The sequence below is a fragment of the Hibiscus syriacus genome, unplaced genomic scaffold (genome assembly GCF_006381635.1).
Source record: "Hibiscus syriacus cultivar Baekdansim isolate YM2019G1 unplaced genomic scaffold, ASM638163v2 tig00110469_pilon, whole genome shotgun sequence".
Classification (NCBI taxonomy): Eukaryota; Viridiplantae; Streptophyta; class Magnoliopsida; order Malvales; family Malvaceae; genus Hibiscus; species Hibiscus syriacus.
This window is the reverse complement of record NW_024062751.1, coordinates 1,431,451-1,451,085: the sequence shown is the minus strand read 5'-3', so window position 1 is coordinate 1,451,085 and position 19,635 is coordinate 1,431,451. Positions and strand designations below refer to the sequence as shown.

Here is a 19,635-nt window from a genome sequence, read left to right as displayed (position 1 = left end):
GTTCAGTGAGTAAATTGAAAAAATTAAAAGTACGGTGAGTGAAATAGGAGTGAAAGTAAAGTTCAGAGAATAAGGTGTAATTTATCCTATTTTAAATTCAACTTTATCATTTAATTTTATTATATGATATTTTCAACACAACATTTACTATTATTTTCAACCATTAATTTTGAATAAAATAGCTTATTTTTAATATAAATTTACATAATATGGATATTGTTATTTTGAATAAAATAACTTTAACATACATTAGATGTTATGTATTAGATTTAGTGTTTCATCTCATTAAAATAAAGTAATAATTAATATCGTATCACTATTTACTTAGGATAAACTACACATTTAGTATCTAAACTATCAATTTTGATCCGTTTTAGTACCTAAAGTTTCAATTTTTTTAAAACCATACATAACGTTTAATTTTTATTTTATTTTAGTACCCACCGTTAAGAACTTAACACCTTTAATACCTAAATTATCAATTTTGGTCCGTTTTAATACCTAAACTTTCTATTTTTTTTTCAAATTTAACGTTGAATTTTGAACAACGGTACTAAAATGAAACAAAAACTAAACTTTATGTATGATTTTAAAAACAATTGAAAGTTTAGGCACTAAAACAGACCAAAACTAATAATCTAGGTACTAAACATATAATTTACCCATTTAATTATGCCTAACAGTAAATGAATCTCATATCCATATGGACTTATAGAATTAACGTGCCCGAATACTTTGAGTAACCACATTCCAGTATATGGTAGTTCAGTTTAGAAGAAAAAGAAGAAGAAAGTTTGAAGTAGAAACGTCAAAGTAAAGCTAACCTTTGGAGTGTCGCATTTTGTCGGTTCAATTAAACCTACCTCTCCTCATCATGTCCTAAATATTCCAATCTTTTATTTATTTCTTCACCCTAATTATTCCCAAATTCTTTTTGCTTTTCGGCACCGTCCGTTTTGAACTAAAAAAAGTGAGTGTTGTACAATCAAATCAATAAACAAGCACTTGGTAAGCATTTTAACTATAATACACCAACCTAAAATGTTTGGAAATATCAAAGAGATTAGTTTCAAGTGGTAAGTAGTTTGATAACGCTTAAGTAAGTTTTCAAGTTTGAGTTTTTGTGTATACGAAAAAGTTCATCTGGGAGATTAACCCATTAAAAGTTAAGTGTGCGATTCGAGTCAATCCAAATTAATCAAGACAAAATCTTAGGAACCGGGAGCTACAACAAAAAAAAAGTTGGAAATATATGTGTGTGTGTGAGAGACATATGAGATGAGCAATTGCGCGCGCGAGAGAAACGACATGGAGCCGAAGGCAAATGAAGTGACGGGGGAGCGGCAGAACCAAATGCTGGGCGACATAGAGCCTTGGCGGTGGGGGTCAAACTTTGCGGCAACTCTTCCACTCAACTTCCTCTCTTGTTCAACTATCAACCCATTGTATTCAATGATCAAAATAGAAATATAATAATAATTTAATGACCAAATGGATAATATATCATTTTTAATAATAATAATTTTATTTTTTGCAACAAAATAAGTAGAGATATTAATATTAGAAAAGAATGAAGAATCTGGTTTAGACTGCCCCACAAGTAAAGCAAGTAGCCTTAAGGTTCAAATGCATTGCCCTTAATGTATATCATTTATATCGAGTTGTTCTCTAAAATATTTTTCGAGACATTATATTCTTTAAAGTCTAAATCATTACGTCGTTTATTCCAAACCGTTAACTGTATTAAAAAAGTAAGGTTAAATTACATATTTAGTTAATTATTCTAAGCAGTTCCACTTTAGTCACCCAACTAATGTTACTTTTCAAAATCATCACTAAACTTAAGTTTTTGTTCTGTTTTGATCACCTGATTCGATTCGATTTATTTTTCAAATTTGTAATATATAAAAATTTATATACATCATGGTAAAATTAATATATATAAAAATTCATTTTTATCTTTTAAATACATACAATATTATAATATTAATTTTTTTAATTCTGAGCACTTATCATTTTTACAACCATTAATGTTCAAATCTGGCAGAAATAATACGGCAAGTCTCTAAAATTCATATATATATATATATATATATATATATGTGTGTGTGTGTGTGTGTTTCAGATACAATTTAATGGAATGATGACATTAAGACAGATTCTAAGTTCGGAAAATAACTCACCATACTCTTTACTTTTATTCATTCAGGAAAACCTAACAGGATGAAATACTGCAACGAAAAGCCTGCGAAAACGGTTGTTCACTCAAACATGAGTAGAAGGGTGGGTGTCCAGCCCATAGCAATAGTAATTTCTTCTTTACTAATGAAAAAGGAAGAGAATACTGCATATGGACTTGAACTTAACGTATGGTGGTAGCAGACCAGACTATTGAAGAAGCATAAAACGGGATCCAAAATCATGCAAAAAGCTTTAATACGAGTCAAAGATTTGATTGAATCTAAGACATGGCGCGAAGCTCAGAAAGAGTTGAGGAAGAGTTCTTCATTGTTGAAGCAGGATATTTATACCATCGTTCACGGGAAACCTGGGAATCAAAGGCCTGATCAACTTAGGAAGCTTTATTCCAATTTTTCCCAGAGTGTAACAAAGTAATGATTATCCTTTTTTTTTCCCATTTATGTGTTTGCTTTGGTTCTTTTGCAGTGCTATGATAAGATTGTTTTAGTTCTCAAACATATTTTGTCAAAACTCAAAACTATGAGTGGGGTTTTATAGTTTTTTTGTTGTTCTCTGTGCTGTTGAAGCAATTTTGCTTTGGTTCTTTTGCAGTGCTATGATAAGATTGTTTTAGTTCTCAAACATATTTTGTCAAAACTCAAAACTATGAGTGGGGTTTTATAGTTTTCTTTGTTGTTCTCTGTGCTGTTGAAGCAAATTCCCAGCTAACTAAGGGATGAACATTATAATTGAATATACAAGATATTATTATAGTGTATAAGCCTACTATTTAGTTAATTTTAATTTTAATATTTATTTTGTTAAAAGATAAAAATGAATTCTTATATATTAATTTTATTGGGATATAAATGATTCTTATACATTACAAATTTGAAAAATAAATGGAATCAAATTAGATGATCAAAATAGAACAAAAATTTAAGCTTAGTGATGATTTTGAAAAAAATAATAGTTAGATGATCAAATCAAAATGAAACTGCTAGAATATTCAAATTACTTAATATGTAATTTATCTTTTTTAGTTAACGGTTTAAAACAAATAAAGTAATTAATTAAATTTTAAAAAATATTTTAAGAGATAACTCGATAATATCGATATAGTCAAAGATACATTTAAGTCTATCTTAAATAAAAATCCAAAAGTGGTTGAATGGATTCTAGAAGCATTGAAGTACAAATGAGTGGGGGTGGAAACATGTTGTAGACGGAGAACTGAATGTCAACAAAAAATTATTACAGTCCAGCTTTATGTCACCGTTGTTGTTGTTGTTGTTGTTGTCGGGGGACGCGTTTCTGAGTTTTTATCACCACATGTAATCAATCTTCTCGTGCTTCAAAAAATCTTGCCAATGGAAAAATTCATGAACCTCATCATGAAAACTTCATCAAGTTCCAATGCACAGCCTGGTTGTTGACCTTTTGTAACCTCTCTATATAATATGTATATAGACAAACAGATTCCTCTCTCAACTAATCAAACGTCAAGACTTCCCTTCCCTCAAACCTAATTTATTCATATTAATATAGATAAGTAATAGAGATTAAAATCATATTTGTATCATACACGATTATTTAAAATATAATGTTTTCTGTTTTTTTATCAAAATAAATATCTAAAATTATTATTTTGATTTAAAATATATCTTTGATCAAAATAAGCACTTAAATTATTTAATCTTTTCCATCTAAATTTTAAAAAGTTGACACATGACAGTAATTAAAGAATATTTTAAGTACTTAAACTAAAAATGTATATTATAAGTATCTATTTTGATAAAAAAATATTTTAAATACTTATTTTGACTAAGAAAATAATTTTAAATATTTATTTTCACAAATAGTATTTTAATTGCTTAAATGAAAAGGACTATATAAATTAGGGATGGCAACTCAACCCGAATCCGACGGGTTCCGACCCGATCCGACCCGATCGGGTCGGATTTTTTTTTAAAAAATTTCGGGTTTGGGTCGGGTTTTTTTAAATGTACTGTTCGGGTCGGGTTTAGGGTGAAAAAAATCCGACCCGACCCGACCCAAAAAATATATATAATTTTATCCTATATATTTAGGGATAATTACAATAATGTCCCTCCATATATAATTTTTTTCAATTAAGTCACTGTTTTCATTGAATAAATTTTTTTTTATTATTATTTCGGGTCGGGTCGGGTCGGGTTTTTAAGTCATATATTCGGGTCGGGTCGGGTCGGGTGAAACCTTAATTTCGTCGGGTCACGGGTGAAAAACCCTTTCTTCTCAGGTCGGGTCGGGTGGCCCAAAAACCCGACCCGACCCGACCCATTGCCATCCCTAATATAAATTATACTTTTTTTTATCTTTATTATCCATAAAAATCTCTTTATCTTTTAATTATATATCTCAACTGTTAATAATTTTAAAATAATATAAAATTAAAAGAAATGATCCCATCCAAACGTAACCCAACAGAACTATAAGTATTAACATGCAGGAACAAAGTCACCTTTTAGCCCTTACTTCCAGGGACAAAGCTTTCATGTTCCCCCTTTCCCATGCCACAGGCAACAACAAAGAGTTTTCAACGAGGCCTTCCTGCCTAGCAGAGGGAAGGGGGGAGGCAGCTTAATATAATACTAAAAAAAAGCGATCTAAAATATTATAAATAACATAATATTTTAATATCGCCTAAAATGCATATGTATACACACTTTTCAAATACCAAACGCACGTTAAGGCCTCACTTTATACAAGGTGTGGACACACTTTTTAGATAACTTAATTTAATATTAATATTTAATATCTCGCGTTACACAGAACGTGAGGTCTTTAAGATATTGAACCGTCTTGAGAAATTTATTACGAGTGGTATTTAACATACTTCACGTTTTCTAAAGAGTGAGGTATGTATTCATTTTCAAATTAAATTTAATCATTTAATTTTATTATTTAATTTAATCATTTTATTGTTACTATATAATATTTATAAATAACATAACCTCTATGTTATATAATATATGAACATAATATTTTTAATTACATAATATTTAGTAAAACAACATAAAAAGTAGCTTGTTATAAATGGACAATACCAATGGTCAACATCCCCTGTATATATACAATGTTACAAAATAAAATTACTTCATGGTTCCAAAAACAAGAAGCATAACATGTACATAGATTATTGTAATATATTTGCCAAAGTGGTAGTTGGTGGTATGAATTATGCCTGTAATACCTAATTTTTGTCCGGCCGAGTTTTATTTTCCAAAGCCCAAACATTTTATTGAAGCTGATTTTAAAACCCAAAACATTAGCCGACTTGCAACAAATTTCAAGCAAGATCCAAATGTTTTCAGGACATGATGTCTTCTTGAGATAGAACAGTCTTTCATGTAAATTAAGCTTTAAGAGGATAATTTGTTTAAATTATCCTTCAACAATATGATTTTCACTCCGCTCTGAACATACCTATCAAGCCATGTAAGCATCTTCTTCATGTAAAAAATCAAGCTTTGGAATCATTTTGAACGTGATTTTTACCCCGATTAGAATGCCTCGTATGTGCCAATATTACTATCAGTTGAAAGATAAGTTACAATACTTCACCTTTACTCTTACAAATTATGCAATTTTTCAGATTAACTACTGAAAACCTCCCTCCAATATGTCTACCAAACCATTTTAGCATTTTCTTCATGCACAAAACAAGCTTTAGACTATTTTCAACGCGATTTTTAACTTGCTTACGATATCTTGTATGTCTCGATATTGGCCTTATCTGAGAGATAAATTCAAATACTACGTCTCTAATTTTATAAATTACGAAAATTTTGATATTAAATACCCGAATATGCCCCCCAGACATGCCTTTAAGCACCTATGATTTGGGATGAAAACAACATACCTCGCTCTTTCGAAATACGAGCTATGTTGAATACCACTCACGATAAATTTCTCGAGACGATTCAATATCTTAAGGATCTTGCATTATGAGTAACACTAGGAATTAAATACCAATATTAAATTGTGTTGTTTGAAAAATCCCATTTGACGTATCTCGCACCTTGTAAAAAGCAATGCCTTAACGCTCGTTTCGTAAGACGAAAGTTGGTCTTACGTGTTACTTTGAGAGAGATTTTTCTAATAAATCTGGTTTGGGTATTTTTCAACAAAAAAAAAGAATTATTGGGCTTTTATATATATATAATTACGCCTTTCAAAGAAGTAAAGGATATTGAACAGAAATAATGCTATAGAATTATTATTAGAAGTAAATATTATGCAGAGAATAATGTAGCATGTTCATCATATCCCATCAGCATACTGTGTTTCAAACACTGCCGTCTTGCAACAAACTCGGCCCACTGGGCAGCTGACGCCCAAGGAGTTACAAGCTAAAGCTATCATCTGATCGGTAAAGATTCAGAATGATATTCAATTAATTGAATTGAGTGATCAGTCTGGGTGTAACATGTTCCACAAAATTATACATCTGGGGTTCCCTGATCTTTCTTTTGGTATACTGTTTCTAAACACTCTTTAGCTCGGTGGACCTTTGACTGCAGGTAAAAGCTCCCATTCTTCGCATTTTGCTCGAATAAGTTGTCGTATTTCTGCGTTAGTTCATGGAAAAGCTTTCATCAAAACTTTCATAAAAGGGATGGTATAATATCTCAGGTAAGACTATCTAGCAAACCTTCAAGATTTCCTCCCATGATGAATGCTCGGTAACCCCTAAAATCTGCCTTGCCTCTGGTTCGGCCACAATTTTGCTTCCTCTCCTGATGTTCTGCATTGTTTCTTGAGCAACGCCAGATTTCGAGGCATCTGCAAACAAGCACAAAGCAGTAATGATCAATTCGAGGATTTAAAACATAGCATGCAAATTTTGTAAATATAAATTTATGATAATTATTTTTTATTTAAAAAAACAATAAACAGAAAAGTTGCCTTCACATATGAAAGACAAGACATACTTGCAAGAGCCTGACGGTATGCCTGGAATACTGCCCTTCCCAATATGCCAGAGCCCATAACAATCAAGTTTGCAAGAATTCTTGCAGCCTGTACAAATACACAAACAGTTAACTGTCTGTCTGATAGCATTTTTCTGTTATTTTAGTTACTAAGATTTCCCCATTTTCTTGAATGTGAAACTGTGAATAAACAAAGCACATACCCTAGAGCCATTGAATGTAAACAAATTTAGGGCAAAAAATACAACAGTTACGTGTACTGTCATAAGGTTTTTGACAAGCTATTTCAATAGATAACTAATTTAGGGCCAAAACTACAAATATTATATATAACATCATAAGGTCTTCAACAAACTATTTCATCATATTGAATAATGTGGTAAACTGGTCAAAACTATCAAAAGGAAAACATAAACGGAAAGCGTAGTCCGTCCTAATGTAAACGTGATACGCAATTAAATCCTATCCTAACCAAGTCCCCTAAATCAGCATTACTAGCTTGATGCCTAGAATGCATTAACAATATAAATGTTCTAGTGGTGAGATTTGACAAGAAAACTAACATCTTGGCATCCTAAAACTTGTATTCATATTACCAGGAGTTGCTCGTAAATATTAATTCTTAACGCACAACTCAAGCAAGTATGATATCAATATGCAAATATAAGATGAGTACTTCAGAAGATATTCTACATTGTCATGTTTGAGGAGACAACAAAATTACCGACATGGAACGAAATTCCCTTGACGCCTTCCCGAAAAAAGGTTCTCAAGATACCACTTCGAGGACATGAACAAGTGCTTCCCAACAAAACACACAACTTTTTTTGACTTGCCTAACATTCCTAGCATAATAAGTAAGGGTTCTTACACAGAATAGTACCAAAATGAAATTCCCTAAGTCGTTTAAAACTAATAGATCTCGTTATTACCTTTACATGCCTCTGAAAATGACACATTTCAGTGAAATATCAATAGGAAAAACCAATAAAGCACCCAATCTCAACAAAAAGTATAGGGAACATAAAAATCAGGGTTCAGGCTCATTTACCATTGATGAAGATTTAAGTTACTGTTGACGATAACTCGGTATCCCCAAAGCCTAAAACAGAATCACCTTTGGGGAAAATCAGAGCAAATCAAAGCGAGAAACAATACCAAACACAGAGCTGTGAAAAAAACGGTGTTGTTCCGAAGTTGGAAGCAGATCAGAAGAACAAAAGGCAAAGAAAAAGTAAATCAAGAAGAAGTGTCAGATGATTTGAACTATCGGTGTTCGAAACGAAACCCTAGAGGCAGATAGGAAAGGGCCAGGAAAACGTGTCACCGCCTCTATGGCCAAGACAAATAAATAAATGGTGTAATTCTAGTTTTAAACCCTCTATTATGATAACCTTTCTACATTTAAAATCTTTTTAAAATTGTAGATACAGTTTTAGATTAACAATTGAATTCAATATAACTTTGTAAAAATGCTTTCAGCTACCTACATATTTCTTTACCTATCAAAATAGAATCTACTCTATAGTTTAATGACTATTAAAATAATTTTCCCTAATCAGGTCATATTTTCCTTCCCACATCATCTTTAACCTATCTTCTACTTTTATTTATCTAAAATATCATATGAAGATTATATACGAAAACCGTTTAAATATATATATATATTTATTTATTTATACATGTATTGAATTTTATTTTAATTTTTAATTTTTTAACTGTTAGAGATCTTTTACGAAAACTGCTCTCAATTATCGGTTGAGGATAACCTATTACTTTATCTCTTTTTACTTCATTAAATATGACAATAGTATTTTATTATTTTGTTTGGTTAGAATAAAAGACCGGGAAATCATATATATATATATATATATATAGTTCGAGGGTTGATGACAATGGAAAATGGTTGGGTTCTGGTGAAATATGAGTGGACTTCTCATCTAATCATATAATTTTCTTATTTATATAAAATCAAACTAAAAAGAGCAAAAATGAAGCTAACCTTTGCTTGTCTACTATCATAATCCATTGGCCTTTCTTTGTCAAAAGAAAGAAAACCCATTTCTTTCGCACCCTTAAAAATCTGGAAATTCATAAGAAACCTTCTTTGACTTGCTTGTTCTTGTGACTTCACAATTGCTTTTGTTTCTTCTTGTCTCTTTATTTTCTCTTTGGGAGTGGGGCTGGAGATCGCAGCTGAATCTTGGGATTGTTCTTCTTTTGAGCTGGGATTCTTTGCCACTTTATTTTTGTTTAATATTAAAAGTGTAAGACTCGGAAGAGGAATGGAGATTTGGAGATGGGTTTTTATTGGAATTCTTTTTATTGCCGATTCTATGGTCAAGATTGAGCCTTTCAAGCTGGGTCGTAGTCAACCTACGGAGAGAATCTCAGGTAAGATTTACCCTTTTTTACCATAATTATCTCGCTGTTCATTTAGCTGAGATTTAGGAATTGATTTTGATAATTATTTTTTTGGGTTCTCTTTACTTTTTAACTACTGATTCCGATCTGCTTAAGTCCAAGCTGAATTGGTATTTGCTTGGTTGTTTATAACATCAAATTAATTCATCCTTTTTAAATCCACTTTATTTCAATGTTCGCATTTCTCTCCAAAAAGTGCCGATTTTCGTGTGAAAATATAAATATTTCCTAAGGTTAAAATAGTAGTTAATCCCAAAATGAAGTGCCCATTCGTAACGTTAGAACAGAAATGGTCTGTTATACGATGATTTATGAACTTAGGCTTAAGGTTAGTGTGCAATAATTGCTTCTAGAAAAATAATCTGAAATAGGATGATCAAAATTCTATTTCGAGGATTGCTTTGGGCTGTTTTAGGTGGAATTTTTAAGGGATTCTTTCTAAGCAAACTACTTTAGAATATATGAATTATATTAACATTGTACGAGTTTGGAGATTCAATTACGTGCTTCACAAATGTGGCATGAGCTACTTAGTAGGGTCTGTTTGGTTTCGGAACATTTTTTCCCTTTAGAAGGTTGTCCGACGTTAGTTGTATATAGAGTCGAAGGGGAGACGGAAGAGATTGAGGAGCAGTGAAAGTTTCCTTCTTGGTCAGTTGAATCGATGTTGAGCACCTTTGTCTCTCCTACGTTCTTTGCAATTGACATGTTTTGATTCGCCTACTGCATCACGTATCATAAAAGTTTACTACTAAACAATCAAATTCTCGTGCTATCAGATTTGGTGTGTGGAATCACCAATTTGATGTGGTTTTCATGTTCGCAGGCAGTGCTGGTGATGTCTTGGAAGATGATCCGGTTGGAAGGTTGGAAGAAGATATTGCAGCAGGACCCGAGATGCCTCAACCACATGTTTGCTGCTGAGTTTTACATGCATAGGTTTCTTTTATCCAGCCCTGTTCGAACGCTTAACCCTGAGGAGGCTGATTGGTTTTACACTCCCGTATACACTACATGTGACATCAAATGGCCTCCCTTTTCCATTTAAGTCACCAAGAATAATGAGAAGTGCAATACAGCTTATTTCTTTGAATTGGCCTTATTGGAACCGGACATAAGGGGCTGATCACTTCTTCCTCGTGCCACATGACTTTGGAGCATGCTTCCATTATCAAGTATTTCCTATTATTCTCCATTTCCTGCACTATCCTCTATGATAATCAACACGTTTTTCCAACTGATTTGGTTGATTATTTTGATTTCCTGCCATGCTCCACTGAATTTTATTTGGTTCTTGTTTTCTGGATCTTTTATTTAGAGTAGATCATTACCTATTCACACATGTTATTGCAGGAGGAGAAAGCTATTGAAAGAGGGATTCTTCCCTTACTCCAACGAGCCACACTGGTTTAGACTTTTGGACAGCGGAATCATGTTTGCCTGAAAGAGGGATCAATTACAATTCCACCATATGCTCCACCCCAGAAAATGCAAACACACCTGATTCCTGAAAAAACTCCTAGGTCCATTTTTGTTTACTTCCGCGGACTGTTTTACGATGTTGGAAATGATCCTGAAGGTGGTTACTATGCAAGGTATGTCTCACCAAGCTGACCTGTTAAGAGACTGGTGTTTGAACGATAAAAGGTCTTTACTTTTCTTATGAGATGTAAATGGAAGAAAAGTTGTTGGGATAATATACGGTTGCCATGTCACGTTAACCCGAGATATTATGCTGTGGAAATTATGGTATTAGAATTAAGGGCCTGCTTCTGTGTTGCTGAAAACATTTACAGAACCATGTAGAGGTTGCCGCATGTCAGAATGAAAATATCTGATGGAACTTTTTTCAATGCTATTTATGGATGCTTGCCTGAAGATTAATGTCACCCGAGTTCAACTTGTTCGACAAATTTGCAGGGGAGCTCGAGCTGCAGCATGGGAGAACTTCAAGGACAACCCACTCTTTGACATATCGAATGAGCACCCAACTACATACTATGAGGGTATGCAGCGAGCTGTATTTTGTTTGTGTCCACTTGGGTGGGCTCCTTGGAGCCCTAGATTGGTTGAAGCAGTGATATTCGGATGCATTCCTGTTATTATAGCAGATGACATTGTTCTACCCTTTGTTGATGCAATTCCATGGGAAGAAATCGGTGTTTTTGTCAACGAGAAGGATGTCCCCAACTTGGACACGATACTCGCATCGATCGCACCTGAAGTAATATTAAGAAAGCAGAGATTGCTCTCCATCCCCTCAATGAAGCAGGCAATGTTATTCCCCCAGCCTGCTCAACCCGGAGATGCTTTCCATCTAGTCTTGAACAGACTTGCTCGTAAGTTGCCGCATGACAGGAGCGTGTACTTGAAACCTGGTGAAAGGGTCTTGAATTGGACTGCCGGCCCCGTCGGTGACCTGAAACCTTGGTAGCAGTTCTAACATCAAATACCTAAAACGTTCTAGCATTCAGCTCAGTCGACCTAGGGTTGATCTCTGTAATGGAAATGGCATTAGAATATTGGTCTGTTTTGGCAGGCTTTAGTAATGCGATTGTTCTTTGTTATCTGTTCCAGCATTCATCAAATCTTAATTTCTCCCACTCAATGTGCATGATGCTAGAAAAAAGCTGAATTTTTCCCCCTACTAATTTAATATCATTTCAAATACGACTCTCAATAATTTGATATTAAAGATTTATACCTTTGACATTCGTGATACTCGAATCTAAGAACTCATCGATCACGAGATCACTTGGTTGGTGCAAAAGAAAAACATTAAAATTTCACTCTCAATTTTTGGTTCGTGCAAAAGAATTGTATAATGTTTACGTGGATCTATATATATATATATATATATATATATATATATATATATAGAGTTAAAGATCTATGTAAACATTGTACAATTCTTACTTTTTTTTGCACATTTTTTAGATAGTTGAGTTTAATGATCTAGATCAAAGCTTTTAAGTTGAATATAATCTATTTTTTTCATTAAAAATCTTTCATTATTGAGTTAATATAAAAATAAATGCATAAAATATACATTTTTTATTTAGGTGTTTAAATTATTTTTGACCAAATTCAGGTGTAACGTTTTCAACATTACACTTTGTGTCTGGACCGTTATCATCGTTAAATGACACGTGTTACCTTCATAAAATTTTAAAAATTTATATTTTAAAAATAAAAAATTACCTGAGCATGACACGTGTTATTTAATGACAGAATATAATGTTATTACGACCGATGCACCTAAGTGTAAAGTTGAAAACTTTAGACACCTAGATTGACAAAAAAAATTAGACTCTTAAAGTGAAAATACTATATAATTTAGACACTTATTTTTGCATTATACTTTCATTATTTATTGTTAATATTATCCAATAGATCAATTAATCAAATTATTCAAAAATACAAAAATAAAAATTGTACATTATGTTAATGATTCATATTTAAAATTTAATATATATACTTCACTTTGTAAAATTAAGTTTTTGTATTATTTTTTGTTTAAAAATGAGCTGAATAGTAGACTGGCTACCTGGAAGATGCTTTGGAAGAAAAAGGTTTAAGGATCAATATTGAAAAGATAGAGTATTTATGTTCAAATTTCAGTGGGAACCAAAACGATGAAGATGTAGAAGTATGCATCGATGGACACGTTCTCCCCTCAAAGGAATGTTTCAAGTACCTAGGGTCTATGATACATAAAGATGAGGGTGTAGAAAATGACGTTACACACCGTATAAAGGCGGGATGGCTAAAGTGGAGGGCTGTTACTGGAGTTTTGTGTGACAAGAAGGTGCCTCTAAAACTTAAGGGAAAATTTTATAGAATGGCAATAAGACCAGTGTTGATATATGGATCAGAATGTTGGGCAATCAAGAAGGATCACGTAAGGAGGATGAAGGCCGCATAAATGATAATGCTTCGTTGGACATGTGGTAAGACTCTGTGGGACATGACACCAAACTTTGCAATTAGGATGTCCTTGGGGGTGGTTCCTGTATCCGAAAAATTGAGGGAGGGAAGACTACGGTGGTTTGGGCATGTCCTTAGGCGACAACTGTCAGATACGGTCAGGAGGGTAGAGTTGATTACAGTCGAAGGTTCCAGAAGGAGAGGACGACCAATGAGGAAGTGGGTAGACTGCTTGAGATCTGATTTGAAGGATTTAGCACTTACCGAGGACATGACCTCTGACAGGAAAGTATGGAGACTTAAGACCAGGGTAGCCGAGTAGTGTGGGTCACACCCATGGGGTGTAGCATCTATGTCTTCTTTTTAATGCCTCTGTAGTGTTTTCCATGACTTCTACTTCTATACGTTTCTGTCATTGTAATCTATGAAGGCCCAGAACTAGAGTAGCAGAGTAGTGTTGCCTTAGTTTAGGTGGTAACCCATTTGACTTTATTCCTTCTAGTAGCTTGCTATCGCTGACTACTCTGTATTCCTTCCCTTCATGTTTCCTCTTTTTAAATTTAGCCGGGACTTACATTTCTGTCTATATGCAGAGATTATTACGAAGGGATTACTTCCTATTACAGACGCGCATATGAAGACTGCATATGAAGACTGCATATGAAGACTGTTCAACTATGTATTTATTTATTTATTTATACATGCATTGTATTTTATCTTTATCTTTATTATCTTTATTTTTAATTTCCTTGACTGTCGGAGGTCTTCCATTGAAGCTGCTCTCAATCTGGCGTTGGGGGCAGCCTACTACACTACCTCCCCTTACCCCATTACATATGGGAATAGGGTTTTGTTGTTGTATTATTTTTTGTTTAAGAATTTAGGACTCTCCCCTAATAATTTTATTGTTAATTATCAATCGAATTATAAAAAAAGAGGGTAAATTAGCTTTTTTTCTTCTTATAAAATCCATCAATTTTATTAAAAATAGAAGATATCTAAATTACAATAAAGGTTTACAAATACAATCGTAAACTAAACACATAATAAAAATATTTTCCTAAACACGAGAAAACTAGTCATTTAAGATCCCAAGGACCATACAAGGAAAAGGTTAAAAATCTAACCAAATAAACTCAGAAAAAATATAGATATGAACAGATCTGAATGCATCATCAAATGAATCACAAAATGGATGAAAGTATTGAAAGATCATCAACAAATCGCAGATAAGAATTGAGTGATGTAAAAATACCATCCACGAACATAAATCATGTATCTAAATTCAATCCAAAGGTCCAAAACAAGGAAGATCAACATGATAACAAATAAAACATCATATTGATCAGTCGTGGCGATGTTAAATTCAACCCTGAAAAAAGAATAAACAAAAAATAACGGTCAAACGACCGAAAACGTGTCATAAAAGGCAAAAAAAAAACGTATCATAAAGGCAGAAGAAAACGTGCTATAAAAGCATAATTATTAAAATTAAAAACAAGAAAAAAAATAAAGATACGCTATAATAAAGTAAAGAAAAAACAATAAATACCGACGATCAACGATTAACACCAAAGTTGATTCCTTCATAGATCACAAAAATGAAGAAGAAAAGAGACTAAGAAAAAAAGGGAGAAAAATAATACAAACCCCCAATATAAAGAAAGTTTAACTTAATTTTTAGGGTGAATTACACCATTCCTCATTTAATTATACTCTCTCTCTCCTATTTTGCTTATTGTACTTTTAATTTTTCTAATTTACCCACTAAATTTTTGAATTGCTCATGTTTTGATCACTCTGAAGTATTTTATTATTATTTTGATATGACATAACACTTTTATTATTATTTACTATAAAATAATTTAAAACATAAAATAAAAACAGAAGGTGACTGGACGCCATCGCCAGCCATCGTTGATTACATAGATGGTGGTCGTTCGGTCCCGAATTTCATGGGTCGGTTCATCTCGACCCTCTAAGTCTGAATCTAATGGTTGTTTCACTGGAAAATGTCCAAAAACCCATGAAAATCGACTAAAATGTTTTGGTTTCCTCGTTTTCAATCTATAATTCATGGACTTCGGAGCAATTTCTGACAAAATAGAGGTCGGGTTCGGAAGCACGATGTTGAGGGGAAGTGACTTATGAAATTTAGGATCGAACGACAAACATCTACGGTGGTGTCCGACCACCTTCTATTTTTATTTTTGTTTTAAATTATTTTATATTAAATAATAATAATAAAATAACACGTCATATGAAAATAAAGAGTGATCAAAATAAGAGCAATTTGAAAGTTCAGTGAGTAAATTAGAAAAATTAAAATTACGGTGAGTAAAATAGAAGAGAAAATATAGTTCAGTGAGCAATGGTGTAATTTACCCTAATTTTTTTTGGGTAAATTATAGCCTATTTATTTATAAAAGTATTTTTGGTAAATTAGCTTTTTTAGTCCTTTATATTTACATCTTTTATGAAATTTACCTTTTAAAATTATAAATAACATAATTTTCAATAATTTATATGCATAGTATTTTAAATATTAAATTGACAAAAACTACAAATGTAGAGGACTAGAACGAGACTTTGAAAATAAAATTAGGAAAAGAGGAAGAAAAAGAAGGTAGGGAAAGAGCTTGTGTGGGGAGCATGAAAGCCACGCTTCCAAGTATTTTCTCCAAAATACACCAATTCATCTCTCTCTTATCTTCTTCTTGTTCCTCTCAACTCTTCTTTTTCAATCCTTTCAAAAATCAAAGCAGCACCTCCAGGCAAACAGAAAGAAGCAAAACAAAAGCAGAGCAAATACGTAAATGGCGCTTCAGGCCGCGCCAACACTACCCTTTAAAACAGTTAATTCTCCACTTGCTCCAACACCCAATGCCGGCCTCCGGCCACCATATGATCGCTTTGCTTTGAAATCGCCGTTCTTTTCTCCATCGCTTCATCTCTTGCTTCCTTCTCGTCTTGCCACTAACACTGATTCAGCTGCTCCAAGGTTTTCCATGCGTGTGGCCCCCAAGCAAGCTTATATTTGCCGGGATTGCGGGTATAGTACACCTCCCAGTTTTGATCTTCTTTGTAATTTTCTTAAACTTGTTGATTACCTCTTGAGATCCAAGGGTTCTTGAATTTATTTATCATCTGGACGATTGTTGCAGGTATATATATAATGAGAGGACTCCCTTTGAGAAAGTTCCTGATAGTTATTTTTGTCCCGGTAAGGTTCCAGTTGAGTTGAAAGTTGAAACCATTGTTGAAATTTCTTGGTAAACCGAGTGCTGCATTAGCTTTTACCATTGTTTATCTTTAATGGTTCTTTTTTTTTTGCAGTATGTGGTGCTCCAAAGAGGAGATTCAGGCCATATCAGCCAGCTGTGGCAAGAAATGCTAATGAAAAAGATGTGAGAAAGGCTCGAAAAGAACAAACGAAAAGAGATGAAGCTGTTGGGTAAACTCCTTTAAACAACTTTCATTAATCCTTCAGCAGCACTTGTTAATTCTCTTTGTTGATCGGCTATCTTTTTGGTTGCATGTTGGAAACTAATGCAGGAGGGCACTGCCTATTGGAATTGTGGTCGGAATTGCAGTACTCGCCGGTTTATACTTTTATCTCAACAGTACCATTGGCGGCTGAATGAAATCGACTAAATTCTGTCAAATCTTATAGAATTTACAGGACCAATGTTGTGATTTTGTTATATTTCTGTAGAATTTCAGTTCAATCCACTTTTGTTACTTTGACGCTCACGATTGTAATCTATGGTAGAAGTTTTATGTGTTTAATTTTCAGCTGATGAATGTCAATATTGCGTAAATGAATCAGGCTTGAAAATAAGCTCGTATTTATATTCCTTTATTTATTTTCGAAGAGTTTTAGGTCGTTTGCATGTTCAAAAAATGGTATAATTATTCCATTGGTCCTTAAACTTGGAAAACATAACAGTTTGAACCCCAAAGTTCACACTAGGGTTGTAAACAAACCGAGTCGAGCTCGACTCGATTCGAAAACTCTAAAATAGAGCTTGGATCGATTTTAAAACTCGTAAGCCTAAAATTTTCAAGCTCGATTCGAACTCGAAACCATGAATTGAAGTTCGTAAAAGTTTGAAATGAAAAAAATTTCTTAAACTTAACTCGATTGAAGCCTTAAACTCAAACTCGAACCTTAATTTTAAATACATGAAAATCTTATGCTTTATTTTTTTAAAAGACAACACATAAATGTTAATATTATTAATGATTATTTTTTAAAAAAATAAAATCTTAATATCTTATATTTTTGAGTTGCTCGCAAACTTTTCGGATCGAGTATCAAATAACTCATTTCGACTCGTTAAAAATTCGATTGAAGCTCAAACTCTAGTCGAGTATTTATTGAGCTTTGACCGAGTCAATCTCGAGTAGCTCACGATTTGTCTCGTCTTATTTACGCCCTAGTTCACATTAGTTCAATTTAATTCATATCTTCACCAATACTTAAAATTAAAAAAAAAAATAAGATAATCAGAAGAACGAGTTTATAAACGAGTTGATAAATGAACTTATAAAACAAGTCAATAAATAAGACTGTAGATAAAGATAATCAGAAGAACAGCTACCACTTCAAATGTCATTACATGAGCAGTGTAACCTGCACTCCCCATAAAAATTTCCAATGTTTCTCACCAACAATCAAATGAACGAACTTCAAATTCTTTAAAAGTACATTTTTTTTAAAACAATTTAAATAGTATCAAGAGAAGTCGTGGAGCTAATACCAGTGTAAAATGCCCTGTAAACAGGACGCTTAGTGATGACATCTTCATAGTACCAAATGAACCCAACTTTCTCCCACACATTACAAAGGAACACATAGTACCAACGCGGGCGGAGAATGCCGACATCGAAGTGCAAGACTCTGCATTCTTTGTTAGTGTAGATAAAGGAAGCGCCGTTGTCCCATTCGAGGTCGTAAGTGAGCTTACCGAGCTGGTTCTGGATGATGTTGAAATTGCGGCCATTAAGCCAGTCGTACTAGAGATCGACTTCCTGGAGAGTGCCGCTGTTGTTCATGAAGACTTGAAGAGAACGGAGTGGAACTGAAGAGGCCATGTCAATGGCGTTGGGTCCTTGGGTTTCGATGAGAATGCCGAGAAATGGAATGAAATGAATAGAAGAAAGACGAAGATGGGTTTAACTGCTGAAACCATTTAAAAAGGTTGAAGCTGATGAAGGAAAAGAACAGCAAACAGCGCTGAAGATAATGGAGAAAGGAATAGAAATTTGAGGTTGGCAGTTACCTTGAAAAAGTAGCTTTATAAATAAAAACAAACCATGGAAAAATCTATCAGATCACTGGAATGCAATCAAATTAGCCTGTAAATCAACACTGCGTTTCATGAATTATTTCTAAATTGTTTGTATATAATTTTTTTGTGAAGTTAAATAAATAAGTTTGAATAAAATTTTCATGTTTGTTTAATAAACAAACGATCTCGATTAAAGATGTGTTCCGTCGTTCTGTTCATGAGCAAGCTCGTTTATTGGATCGTTTATAAGCTCATTTACTCGTTCTCTTTTTTCTTTTCTTTTTTATATTTTTAATATAGGAGAAGGTAGGGACTAAATTGAATGTAAACTAAACTTTGGAGTTTAATGTGAAATAGAAGAAACTTAATGACTAGTGGCCTAATTTTATCATTTTTGGCATGCAAACGAAAAGATAAAGAGTGTTGATTGCCTAATATCAAATAAATATGTTCGTGAATGCTAAACAACCGAACATGAATATATTCAAAAATAAATAAACAAACATAAACACTTGGCTATTTAAACTCAAGGAGGAAGATCCTTCCATTACTCGTGACATGATCATCGAGGTTATTTGATTTTTCCCATTAAACTCAAGTCTCACTGTAGCAACTTAAATACTTGGCTATTTCTCTAGCATCCGAATTAATCTCCTAAGAACTTTCCGCTCTTGTTTCATGATCATCAAATCCAATGGTGGTATTGTGTGATGCCAATCTTCACGAGCTTATCCAATGCGAAATCATATCTGTGATGGGGATACACGACTCGCTTCTACGTCACCATTTATTTAAGCAATCCTCAAATCTCTGATATGGATCGGCTAGTGTCG

The 19,635-nt window shown here is 33.2% G+C and overlaps 2 protein-coding genes and 2 pseudogenes across 2 annotated transcripts; 2 read left to right on the top strand and 2 right to left on the bottom strand.

Annotated features, from left to right (window-relative positions):
* Positions 1-6,415: 6,415 nt before the first annotated feature.
* On the bottom strand, positions 6,416-8,435 carry LOC120127624 (mitochondrial import inner membrane translocase subunit PAM16 like 2-like). Its single transcript, XM_039145482.1, has 4 exons — positions 8,208-8,435; positions 7,158-7,244; positions 6,878-7,008; positions 6,416-6,794 (listed from the first exon to the last, which is right to left on the bottom strand). The coding sequence occupies exons 1-4, from the start codon at positions 8,209-8,211 to the stop codon at positions 6,666-6,668; spliced, it is 351 nt and encodes a 116-aa protein (XP_039001413.1). The 5' UTR covers positions 8,212-8,435; the 3' UTR covers positions 6,416-6,665.
* Positions 8,436-9,150: 715 nt separating this feature from the next.
* Positions 9,151-12,160, top strand: LOC120127620 (annotated as a pseudogene).
* A 1,563-nt stretch (positions 12,161-13,723) lies between these two features.
* LOC120127623 lies at positions 13,724-18,703 on the bottom strand (annotated as a pseudogene).
* LOC120127622 lies at positions 16,145-17,212 on the top strand. Its single transcript, XM_039145481.1, has 4 exons — positions 16,145-16,560; positions 16,673-16,731; positions 16,845-16,962; positions 17,064-17,212. The coding sequence occupies exons 1-4, from the start codon at positions 16,325-16,327 to the stop codon at positions 17,146-17,148; spliced, it is 498 nt and encodes a 165-aa protein (XP_039001412.1). The 5' UTR covers positions 16,145-16,324; the 3' UTR covers positions 17,149-17,212.
* Positions 18,704-19,635: the final 932 nt, after the last annotated feature.